At 51.7% G+C, this 11462-nt stretch overlaps 1 protein-coding gene across 1 annotated transcript; it reads left to right on the top strand.

The window, feature by feature from the left end:
• The first annotated feature begins 1520 nt into the window (after positions 1 to 1520).
• Positions 1521 to 6392, top strand: LOC140515577 (transforming growth factor beta activator LRRC32-like). The gene is made up of 2 exons (XM_072626376.1): positions 1521 to 2089; positions 4083 to 6392. The coding sequence occupies exons 1-2, from the start codon at positions 1961 to 1963 to the stop codon at positions 6048 to 6050; spliced, it is 2097 nt and encodes a 698-aa protein (XP_072482477.1). The 5' UTR covers positions 1521 to 1960; the 3' UTR covers positions 6051 to 6392.
• Positions 6393 to 11462: the final 5070 nt, after the last annotated feature.

Raw genomic sequence — 11462 nt, forward strand, 5'->3', positions numbered from 1 at the left:
TCCTCATCCAGGAACAGTGACCGTGGTTCCAGGTCATGGGGTGGGGAGAGGGGAAGGAGAGAGGGGAAGGAAAGGGTACCCACAAAAGGGCCAGGTGGTTGTCCTGGAGATGGTGAGAAGATCTGGGAGTGAAGCCAGGCCAGGTGGTCTGGGAGAATCACCTGTCTGAGCAGGACCCCAGGGTGGTCCTCAAGGAGATGGCTGGCTGGGGAGTGGCAAGTGGTTTAGTCTCTGAGCCAGCCCCAGTGAAAGCTTTTGGGGCCCTTATCCCCACAAAGAGGAGCAAGCAAGCAGGCATTGGGATCTGTGGATCCTAGGCTTTCAGAAGAGGCAGAAGGAAACAAGCATTGATTAGGTACCTACTATGTGCCAGGCACTGTGCCAATCAGTGTATACATATAACCTCATTTAATTTTCACGACCACCCTGGGAGGATTCCCATTTTACAGATGAGGACAATCACATGAAGTGACTTGCTCAAGGTCACTCCACTAATAAGTGTCTAAGGCTGGATTTGAATTCAGGTCTTCCGGATTCCAGGCCCAGCCCTCTATCCTCTGAGCCACATAGCTGCTTCAGCATTTAGTCAGTCCTCGGGATAAAAAACAAAACAAAATGAACAAAAATTAGTCCTTGCCCTCAAGGAACTTATATTGTGCTGAGGAAAGGAAAAGGTGCACTAAAGAATAAGTGGGCATACTGTGCTCAGAGTGGCACAAGGGAAAGAATGCTGGATTGGAAGCAGAGAATCTCGGTTCGAGTCTTGACGCTGTCACTTCTACGTGTGTGTGTGTGTGTGTGTGTGTGTGTGTGTGTGTGTGTGTGTGTATGAGAGAGAGAGAGAGACGTTGGACAAGTCTCTTCATTTCTCTGGGTTACCTCAGTTTCCTTTGCTGTAAAATGAGAGGATTGGATTTGATGTCCTCTAAAGACCCTGGGTACTCACCTCAACCCTATAAGATGAACACTCCAGGTGTTATTCCCACCATTGAACAGTGGAAAGTAAGGCTTGGTGGCTTGCCCAGAGTCAGGGCTGGGATTCGGCCTTCGGCTTCTACTGTGCCACGCTGCCTTCAGGAGCTCAAGCCAACGTAGTTTGAGGCTAGAGGAGAAGCCCTTTTTGGGCCTCTCAGGTAGATGGGGCAGGGCCTGAGATAAGGCCCTATTAGCCTTGGGGGGACATGAGTAGAGCAGAGTGGATCCAAAGCTCTATCTCCATCTTCTTCAGGCCAGTCCCTTAGGCCTGGAGGAGCAGCTGCCTCCAAGGGGAAGTGCCTTCTCCCACCTCTCTCTCCAGATTCCAGGCCGGAATGTGAGTCCTCATCCTTCCACCTCCTCCTACACTGACTCCTACAGGACACATGTGGCTTGAGTGGAGAAGGGAGGTTTATTTGCTGAGTGAAGGGAACTCTTAGAGAGTGAGCCTCCAAAAGCACCCCTTTCATTGTGCCATCCCCTACTGGAGAATCTAGGGAAAGTTCCTACTGGCTGCAGGATAAGGCAAAAATCTTCATCCTGGCATTCAAGGCCTTTCACAGACAATCTGGTCCCCAGTTGAGAGTCTCAAGGGCAGAGTGGGTCAGAGTTCAGAGCTGGAAAGACCATTAGGTTGGGGAACATTGTCCTGAGCTTCTCCTCCCTGAGCAGGGCCCCTGGGCCTGGGGGATAGTTGTCATCCAGCCAGCCCATCTGTCCTTTGCTTGCCTCTGCCCCCTCCAATGGTAGCAGACTCCCAGTCATGGCCGCCTAATTCCCCAAAGCCCAAAGTGGGGCTCTCACAAGCCCCATATTCCCCCTTCGTCCCTATGTCTCTTCCTTATCCTCCGCCCAGAGGGAGTTGGTGGTTTCTGACCTTCACTGACCGATAGCAAGACTTCCTGCCTTGATACAGGCATATTTAAAATTCCCACAGCCTCAAGATAGTTGGCTGCCCAGGGCAGGGGCAAGAAGGGCCAGCGGCATGGCTCTCCAGGAGGCTGGCAGTCCAGGGCCCAGCTCCCTGGGTCTCTGCCTGCTCCTTGCCCTGTTCTACATGAGCCCTGAGGGCATCAGTGGACACTCATTCTCTCTGCCATCTGGCTGCCTGACGGTAAGGCTGACTCTTCCATGCCTGTGGCTCCTACTCTCCTGGCTCAGCCAGGGATGGAAAACCTAGAGGGCTGGGACAAGGGTTCCTTAGGGCACACACACAGTGTATGTGTGTGTGTGTGTGTGTGTGTGTGTGTGTGTGTGTGTGTGTGTGTGTGTGTGTGTGTGTGTGTGTAAATCTGCTTTGGAGTCTTTTGGGGAGCAAGAACTCTGGGGATATGCCTTGTTTGCTCTGGGGGGATTGGGGTTCCTGCCTTAGAGGAAAAGTAAGTAATCTCATCATTGATATAGCATTTTAAGGTGTCCAAAGTGCTTTACAAGGACTACCTCATTCAATCTCACAACTTGGACTATACAGATAATTAGCTCCATTTTACAGATGAGGAAATTCAGGGAGCATGAGTGTCAAAGGTGGAATTTGAAGTGACTCCTAGTGCTGGGCGCTAGGTGGCGCTGCCTCTGCCTGGCCTCAGGAAGCTCCTCTACCAAAGCTGAGGTCTCTTCATCATTTCTCCTCCCATACACTAAGGCACTAGAAAATATCTCCTTCATTAAGCTTTTATTAATAGAGACAGCAGCATACATTTGCAGAGGGTTTGGGGTTTCCAAAACACTTTGAGTATCTCATTCACCCCACATTGCCCTGTGCTAGGCATCAAGGGGAGTACAAGAAAAAATCTGAAATCTTCCTACCCTCTAGGAGTTTATAGTCTTGCTGGCGAGCCCAGACATACACACAAAATGACTGGGCCAAACATAGTGCTGTGCATCCTGTGTTGAATAGGTGGAGTCCTCGAAGGGGATAGCTCAGAGAAGGGCCACCACGAGCCGAGCTTTGATGGATGTGCGAGACTTGGGTGCAAGGAGAAAGGGCCAAGGAGAAAGGGCAGTTCTAAGTGGGAAAATAGCGGGGAACGTGCTTGGTAGATTCAAGGAGGCCACTTTGGCGAAAGCAGAGCATGGATATCAGTGAAGAGAGTGGGGCAACCCTAAGGTCACTGTAGGGTGAGCCTTGAATGCCAGGCTAACAATTTGACAGACGAGGCTTGAGGCATCATCCTGGAGAAGAGATGCCCTTGGCTCCTCCAAAGCTATGCCAACCAAGGCCAAGCTTGGGAAGGTCCTTGTCCATGATGGCTGGAGATCAGCCATGCGAGACTTTGGGGAGACACAGCCACCTTCCCACCAGCATGGTTGTAAGGGGCTTTCTTCCTTTTGGCCCCAGCAACTCTCTCAGACCATCTCCTGAGCTAGAGTGTGGTTGCAAATAGCATTGATGGAGGGACTATAGTCCACATCAATGAAACTGCAGATCTTTGGAGTATTGAGGAAACCAGAGGCCAGTATCAAGGTGGTACCTGGGCTCCCCTCAATGGTGGCTTCTGCTTCTGCTATCCTCCCTCTGGCAGCTGCCTGCTGTCTCCTTTGTCCATGCAAGGCAATGCACAGTCACCTGGCAGAAAAACAGGGCTCAACAGCTCACCTCAAGCTTCTGAAAGGTCATCAACTCTGAGAGTGATCAATGGGGAGCCACGGTGGAAGGTTCTTGGGCAGGAAAGCCCAGAAAAGGATGAGGACAGCTTATTCTTATCACTCAATCTGGATTCCCAGCTCCTGGCCCCCTGAACGGAGGAGCCTCAGATCCCTTCCCCCAGTGCCCTTTCTAGGTGGCCTTCCCTGGTGCTGGGGAAGGCATTGCCAGGCCTGAACACCAGCAGTAGCAATAGCAGTGGTAACAATGCTAACACACATTTCTGTAGCACTTGTGAGGTAGACAGATGAGAAAACTGAGACTCAAAGAGATGCCCTGATCTGCCTTGGGTTACCTAGCTAGGGAGCAGCTTGACCAGGGCTGCAGCTCAAGTCCATTCCCTTGTCCCAGACCCTTGACTGGCCCCTTCTGAGCAGAGCTGATGCTCTACCAGGGAGTGAGGAAGCCAGGCTCAACCCTGAAGTGCTTTCTAGTCATGGCCTCTGGCCTCCTTCTCTTCCAGGGTCCCCTGAGGGTGTCCTGCCAGGGCCTGGGCCTTCACACATTCCCGGCAGCATTGCCTTGGACCACAGAGCAGCTGGACCTCTCTCACAACCACTTGCAAGTCCTTCAGGACAATGCCACAGAAGACCGGCCAAATCTCTGTTACCTGGACCTCCTGGGGAACCAGATAGAGGAGCTCTCCCTGAGGGCCCTGCTGCCTCTGCGCTGGCTCCAGGCTCTCATTCTGGCAGACAACTCTTTGGACCAGGATTACGTGTCCAACAGTCAGGCACTGTGGCCTCTGGACCACCTGCGGCTCTTGGACCTCTCCGCCAACCGCCTGGATAGTGACATGGCCTCCTTGTATGTGGCCAATCTCAGCTCCTTGTGGAGCCTAGATCTCTCCAACAACCTCATCACCCACCTGTCACATGGCACCTTTATTGGCTCCCCCAACCTGTTGAACATTGACCTTAGTGACAACTACATCTTGCAAATACAAACCGGAGCTTTTGAAGGTTTGCTGCAGCTGCGGGAGCTTTCCCTCGCTAGAAATTCCCTGCACTGTATCTCTGATTTCAGCCTCAGGGCTCTGTGGCAACTCAACCTGAGCACCAATGCCTTGCAGTTCTTTGCCACTGAGGAGGGAAATGGGGGCTACCAGCTCCAGGTGCTGGACTTGAGCCACAATCAGCTAAGGGCCATGCCAATGCTTTCAGCTCTGCGCCATCTCCAGTATCTCAATCTCTCAGACAACCAGCTGGCCTCCCTGGAGCCCCATGCCCCACCCTTACCTCAGGGCACTGGGCCTTGGTACCAAGAGGTGAACAGGCCGAATCTGACCCAAAGTGGCTACAGCCCAGGAGCTAGCTTGCCTGAGCTCACTGACCTTGATCTCAGCAGGAACCAACTGGACATATTTCCAATAGGCTTCCTTAACCATCTCTCTTCCCTCCAGAGACTCAGCATAGCCTGGAACTGTCTCCAGAATATGTCAGCTCACCAGTTCAGCCCTGGGCTGTCTTTTCTGCCCCTGAGGTCTCTGGATCTCCAAGGGAACTGGATTCAGACATTTCCAAGCTGGGTCTTTGAAATCCTGCCCCGTCTCGAAGTCTTGGATTTGGGGGACAATGAACTACAGCTCTGCTGGAGACCAGAGGCTGGGCAAGATGGGCCCTTCCAAGGAGTCCAGCAGCCATTCAGCTCTGCCTTCCACCTGAAGGGCCTGAGCCTGAGTAAAAACGGACTGAGGAGGTTGTGCCTCACTGGATTTTCCCCTGCATCCCTGCTCTCTTTAGATCTCTCGGGCAACACAGGACTAGCTCTGGCCCCAAGTGACCTCCAGGGCCTGCAGCATTCCTTACATGAGCTTTCCCTCAGAGGAAATGGCATGGAAAGCACCCACTTGTGGCTTCCCTGCCTGCAGCAGCTGCAAGCCTTGGACCTCTCAGGCAATAAGCTGGTTAACCTGCCCTGGGCCCTCAACTGTTCCTCATATCTGTGCAGCTTGGACCTACGCAAAAATCTCCTCCAGACTTTGGACACAGAAGTCCTGGGTGGCTTGGGTGGCCACCTCAGATCTATGTGGATCGCGGGCAACCCCTTTCATTGCTGTACCCTGGGCTGGCTGGCTGCTTTGGCCAGGGCCAATGTGAGTGTGCCAGACTTAGAAGAGGCATGGTGTGTGTATCCAGCCAGTGAGGGGGGCTCCTGGGCCCCCCTGGCCGGGGATCACAGTCACCTCTGTACATGGTGGCAGTGGCAGGGAACTCAGGCCGGGTGGGTGCTGCTGGCTGTCACCAGCCTGTTCCTCATCTGCTGTGGAGTGGCTGCCCTGCTGCAAAACAGTGCAAAGTTGCCTGGGGCCCTGGAACCTGGGAAGGGTTGGGTCTGCCCAAAGCCAGAGCCAGAGGACAACCAGCAGACCATAGGTAGGGAGAGCCTAGGTAGGCCTTCCATGGAGAGAAGGGACCCAGATCAGAAGTAGAAGCAGGCAAGAAATGCCAGTGAGCACTAGCCATCCAGGCTGCTTCCTGTGCACACTTGTCTCTGGCAGCTGTTGTCAGCCCTGAAGGCCTCAAGTGGGGTCAAATTTCGGCCTTCTTTTTGAGCTTGTGTATATCCAGTGGTCCTATAATATGTATGCTTCTGAGAGGAATCAGTGAGCCTCTGGACAGCAACATGATTTCCAACTAAATCTATGTGATCAGAAGCCCTTTGGCCTCTAGACCAGTTCAGAAACTCATACTTGGCCATTTCTTTTTTTGCAGCGTTGCTTATCACAGAAACTCCACTCTGGGTCTCTATACACAAATCAAGTTCACTCAGAAGGAAGCAGGGTTCTCTTTGGCTCATGTCCCCACTCTGAGACCATCAGAATGTAGCTCCTTATAGGTCTCTGCAGAAAACGCTACCAAAACGTTCCAAAGGGTCCTAGGTTCCCATGCAGACAACCTTCATGTCACCTTCCAGAAAATGCAAACCCCTAAGGCCTCCCACTTGAGCCCATAAAACAGGACAAGTCATTTCTCTAATGAGCCCCACATTCACCGGAGACCTATGCTGTCCCACATTACACAAGGCTACTTGAAGTTTTTGGCTTCCTCAAAAGGGAAAAGCAGATTCTCCCCTCTTTCCCCCCTCCCCACTTCAGAAAGCAGAAGAGAGAGTGGCTAGAGAATTGATGCTTCATCTTCCAGTGAGCCCCAACACAGACCTTGAGCCTTCTGGAAGGTTGAGGCGCCTGCCTCAGCCCCAAGGGGACTTTTTACTTGGTGTTGCTAGAGTCGGTTCTCTTCCCAGACCTCATAGCTCACAGTAGCGGGGAGGTGGGCCGGCTGGCTTTGTTTCCTTCTGCACACAGAGGCTTTGTGCTGTGCTACTCTTTCAGCTCCAGCCCTCCCCCCCCCTTATCCTATACTGTCTCTATGTTCAACCAGTTAGCCAATAAGCATTTGCTAAGTGTTGACTATGTGAAGGGCACAGAGCTAGGCACTGGGATAGGAGGATGGGCGAAAGCCGGTCCCTGCCCTCAAGGACCTCCCAGGCTAGTGGGGATAACAATGTGCAACCAGGTAGAAGCAAGCTATAGCTCGGCTAAATCAGGGGGAATCAACAGGGGGAGGAAGGCACTGGTAGTAAGGGACTCAGACTTGACGGAGGCGGAGATGAGAAGGGAGAGAATTCAGCATGGCCAGCCTAGAAGCATGCAGACACCAAAGGGACTGACCAGTCTAAGGGAGAACAAAGAGCTCAGGGTCACTGGATCCAAGAGTACATGGGGATGACTAAGGAGTAAAACAACTGCAGAGGAAGGGGCTTCGAAAGCCAAACAGGTTTCATTTGATCCTGGGGGTGATAGGGAGCCAGTGGAATTTATTAACAGAGGAGGGGGGATGGCATGCCATGGTTAGGTCTGCATTTTGGAAAGGTCATTTTGACAGCTGAGTGGTGAATGGACTGCAGTGGAGAGAGATTTGAGGTGAGGGGCCACATATGAGGGATGCCACGAAGGTAAAATTGATAGACCTTGGCAACAGATTGGCTATGGGAGATGAAAGAGAAGTGAAGGAGTGAGGATGACTCCTACAGATTACAAGCCTGGCTACCCAGGAAGGCAGCAAAGTCCTCAAGTAGGAAGAGTGCAATATGCGAAAGGGAAAGATAATGACATGAGTTTTGGATGTGATGAGTCTGGGCAGGGGGGAGGGGGGAGACACCTGTGGCCTTGAGGCCGCATGTGGCCTTCTAGGTCCTTGAGTGCAGCCTTTTGACTGAGTCCAAGTTTTACAGAACAAATTCATTTATAAAGGGGATTTGTTGTGTGAAGTTTGGACTCAGTCAAAGGGCTGCACTTCAGGCCTCGAGTCTGCAGGTTCCCCACACCCCACCCCCCCCTTTTAAGATGTCTATAGGCTAGCCACTTTGAGATGGCCAATAGGTAGTGGGCGATGGGAAATGGGAAGTCAAGAAAGAGATGAGGGATGGCCAAGAAGATCCCCAAATCATCCCCATATCTGACCTCTGAGAGGTCTGCTCTGAGAGCTCTACTCCACTCTGGTGGTCTTGGTCCAGAAACTCCTCTCGATCCTGGAATCCAGTGTGCCTTAGGGGTCAATCCTACTCTTCCCCAGTGGCTTCATTCAGCAGCTCCTCTGTTAGGGGAAGTCACTGTTCTTGCTGCCAGCTCTGGTGTGGAGAGGCTTCTGAGGAGAAGTAGCAGAACCCATTTCCCAGATGGCTGCTCAGTCCCATGCTGAACTTGGGAGTAGCCAAAGGAACTCTCCATAAGCAGAATGGCCCATTAAAATCAATTCCCCACGAACATTTATGAGGCACTAGGGACACAAAGGAAAATAAATGAAATCGTCCCTACACCCAAGGAGTGTACAAGACACTGTAATGAGGGAGAGGAGGGCACCCCAGTATTCCCCACCCGCTCCTGCAGGCCCTCCCTCCCAGGACCTGTGTGTGTGTGTGTACATGTATGTATATATGTATGTACACACAGCATGTGTGTACGTGGGTGGGTGTGTATGGATATGCAGAAGGTGAGGCACATCTTCCAAAGGTCTATGACTGGATCCATGTGGGTACTTCTTTCATGAATGCAAAGAGACTGGGCAGCTAGGTTGGGAGCAGGTTGGGGAGTGTTTTAAAATCAAAAGAGAGGAGGCTTTTCATGATGCCGGGCAGAAGGGAAGTTCCACAAAAGGAGGTAGGTAGTCCCACGTCAGGGTTAATGTTTACAGGAGACCAGTGAGCCCCCTAGAGGACATGGTGGGAAAATCGACCAGAAGGCAGGAAGAGCAGGGACTGTCAGAGTCAGGGCTGGCCGCCAACGCTGGAGCCCCTTCTGTCTGGGCAGCTGCCCTCTGACCTTCTTTGGTCACATCGGAGACGTTTACTGGGAATTCACTGCCTCGCAGCCTCCTCAGCTTGGGAGGGGTTTCGGAAGCCGGTGAGTTCATCCTGTGCAAACTCTCAGGGCCAGATGACAGGCAGCTGTGGACATCAGGTTGTCTCTCTGCCCCACATCTCCAAGCAGAAAGGGCTCATGGGCTTGCTCAGTTGTCTCCAGCTGTCTTCTTGCAAAATTTGCACGTACTTCCACCCCTCTGTCTCTAGTCAATCTGGATAACTGAGCTAACAGCTGTCACCTCCATGCCTGGCCTCTTGTTATCTTTCTCATAGAATCACAGAACATTAGGGTTGGAAAGGATCTCAGAGTCTACCTGGTGCCTGACCCAGGCTCCTACATGACACTTGGGGCATGGGGGAAGCCTTCAGACATATCTCAAACCTTGGTGCATGGCAGAGATTTCATAGTCAAGACAAACCCACTGTATGCCTTTGAGTGGAACTCAGAGCTCCTTTGATGTCAGAAAACTCACACCAAAGGGTGGCCCACTGGGAGCAATGGTTGGTTTTGACCCCAGAGAAGCTCTTCCACAAGACTGGATGGTGTGTTTTGTAAAATGACAAATTGGATCAGGTCATCTTAAGGTCCCTTCCTGCTAGGACATTTGGTATCTCCACTAGCACAGTCTCCTGATTGCCCTCCTGGGCAGGTCTGCTCTCTTATAACCCATCCTCTAAAAGCCCAACAGAAGAATCTGCTTTATGCCTAGATCATTTCTCCCATCAACAATCTTCTGTGGTTCTCTATTACCTATCAAGTCCATGTTGAACATCTTTGCCAGGCATTCCCCACCCTCTGCACCACCCTCCCTCTTTTCAGTCTTCTTTCTTATGATGCTTCTCCATGTACCCTCTGTTGCAGCTAAACTGGACCACCCTGCCTCCAGAAATGCACCCGGCACTTCAACACCTTTCAGCTCAAGTCCTATGCCTAAAACGATTGTTTTTCTTGCCTGGTGAGATCCTCTCCCATCCTGGAGGGCCCGACTCTTGCTCATTCAGGAAGACTTTCATTGGTCAGTAGCCTCTTGCTCTCTGTCCCCCCCACCCCCAGTACTTTGTTCACGCTTCTCTGTTGCACTCATTATCCTGGGTTATTATGTATCAGATATTTCGGGTTCTCTTAGCTCCTCTGTGTAACAGAAACTCTCTTCCTTAGGCCAGGACCTGGTATCTATCTCTCCAGTGCCCAACACAGCGGTCTCAACAGTGCACACAAACACATGTTTGTGGAAATGGATTTTGTGGCCAGAATCTTCAAAGCTCCAGCCCTTCCCCACCCCCAGCTCCCAGAGATGTTTGAGGCGCTGAGGGAGCTTGTTCCTCTGCCTGCTTTATGAGACAAGGCTGACAGCAGCTTCTGGAGTTTGGGGCTCTCTTTCTTGCACTAATTGGTAGAGTGCCACTGGGGGCTGGTTGGGAGACAATTTTCTGAAAAGTAGGCATCTCGAGCCTGTCAGCTCTTGCCTCCCACAACCTCTTCTGTCTCTGCTGTGGGTCTCCCCGGGGTGGGCTGCAGACATTGGGGGGGGGGGGGATTCTACAATATTTGGAGTCATAATGAAGCACCTCACAGACTGCTTCTCTTCCTACTCAATGTAAGTCACTTTCCACCCCCTTCTTTGAGTGTGTGTGTACCTGGAATCGTTTCTCAACTGGCACATGCTGCTTTAGAAAATGCAACGGTGCAGTGGACAAGATGTCTGACCGGGAGGCAACTGACTGACTTTGGGCAAACTGCTTAAGCTTTCTGGGCCTCAGTGCCCCCATCTGTAAAACGGACTTGATGTGACTAATACCCCCTCCCTCACAGGGCTGTTGTGAATAAAGTGCTGGAAAGGGGAAAGCCCTCTTGTAGTGGGAGCAGATGCCCTTGGTGCCTAGTTCACTGCCCTGTTCTGCACTGACTGACTTTGGCAAGTTTGTTTCTTTCCTTGCACTTCAGCTACCTTTTCTGTAACATAAAGGGGTTGGACCAAATGGCTTCAGAGGTCCCTTCTAGCTGGAGAACTATATTCTATGTTCCCTGGCCACACATTCAGGGAGACCTGATGGGAAATTGCCCTGAAGGCATTCTGGCCATCTCCCTCTCCGTATTCAAATGTCTAGGGTCACAGTAACCCTGAACTCAAGGCATCTGTGCCTCCCCTTGAGTCAAGCAGTCCTGCTGGTCCCCTAGTTGTCTTTGGCACTATAGTTTGGGGTGTCATTGAACCCTCTGCTGCAGTTGTAGCCTCAGTAGCCAAGGTTGGAGGAATCTGGAAACAGGGAGACAAGGCTGTGGCTATAACTAAAGTGGGAATTAGAAAGATCTGGGTGCCAATCCTGCCTCCGCTACTCATTAGTTGTGTGACTCTGGCTAAGTCATTTAACTTCTCCTAGCCTCAATTTCCTCATCAGTAAAATGGGGATAACAATATTACCTATCTCACAGAGTTGTTGTGAAAGTCAAATGTGGTAAGAGATGTAAAGCTCTTCA

This window comes from Notamacropus eugenii, chromosome X (genome assembly GCF_028372415.1).
Source record: "Notamacropus eugenii isolate mMacEug1 chromosome X, mMacEug1.pri_v2, whole genome shotgun sequence".
Classification (NCBI taxonomy): Eukaryota; Metazoa; Chordata; class Mammalia; order Diprotodontia; family Macropodidae; genus Notamacropus; species Notamacropus eugenii.

What these genes read in the sequence shown, in the direction of transcription:
- LOC140515577 (XM_072626376.1), top strand. Translation starts at nt 1,961, where the DNA reads ATGGCTCTCCAGGAGGCTGGCAGTCCAGGGCCCAGCTCCCTGGGTCTC. An exon ending in TGCCATCTGGCTGCCTGACG is followed by an intron (nt 2,090 to 4,082) that starts GTAAGGCTGACT and finishes CTTCTCTTCCAG; the next exon opens with GGTCCCCTGAGGGTGTCCTG.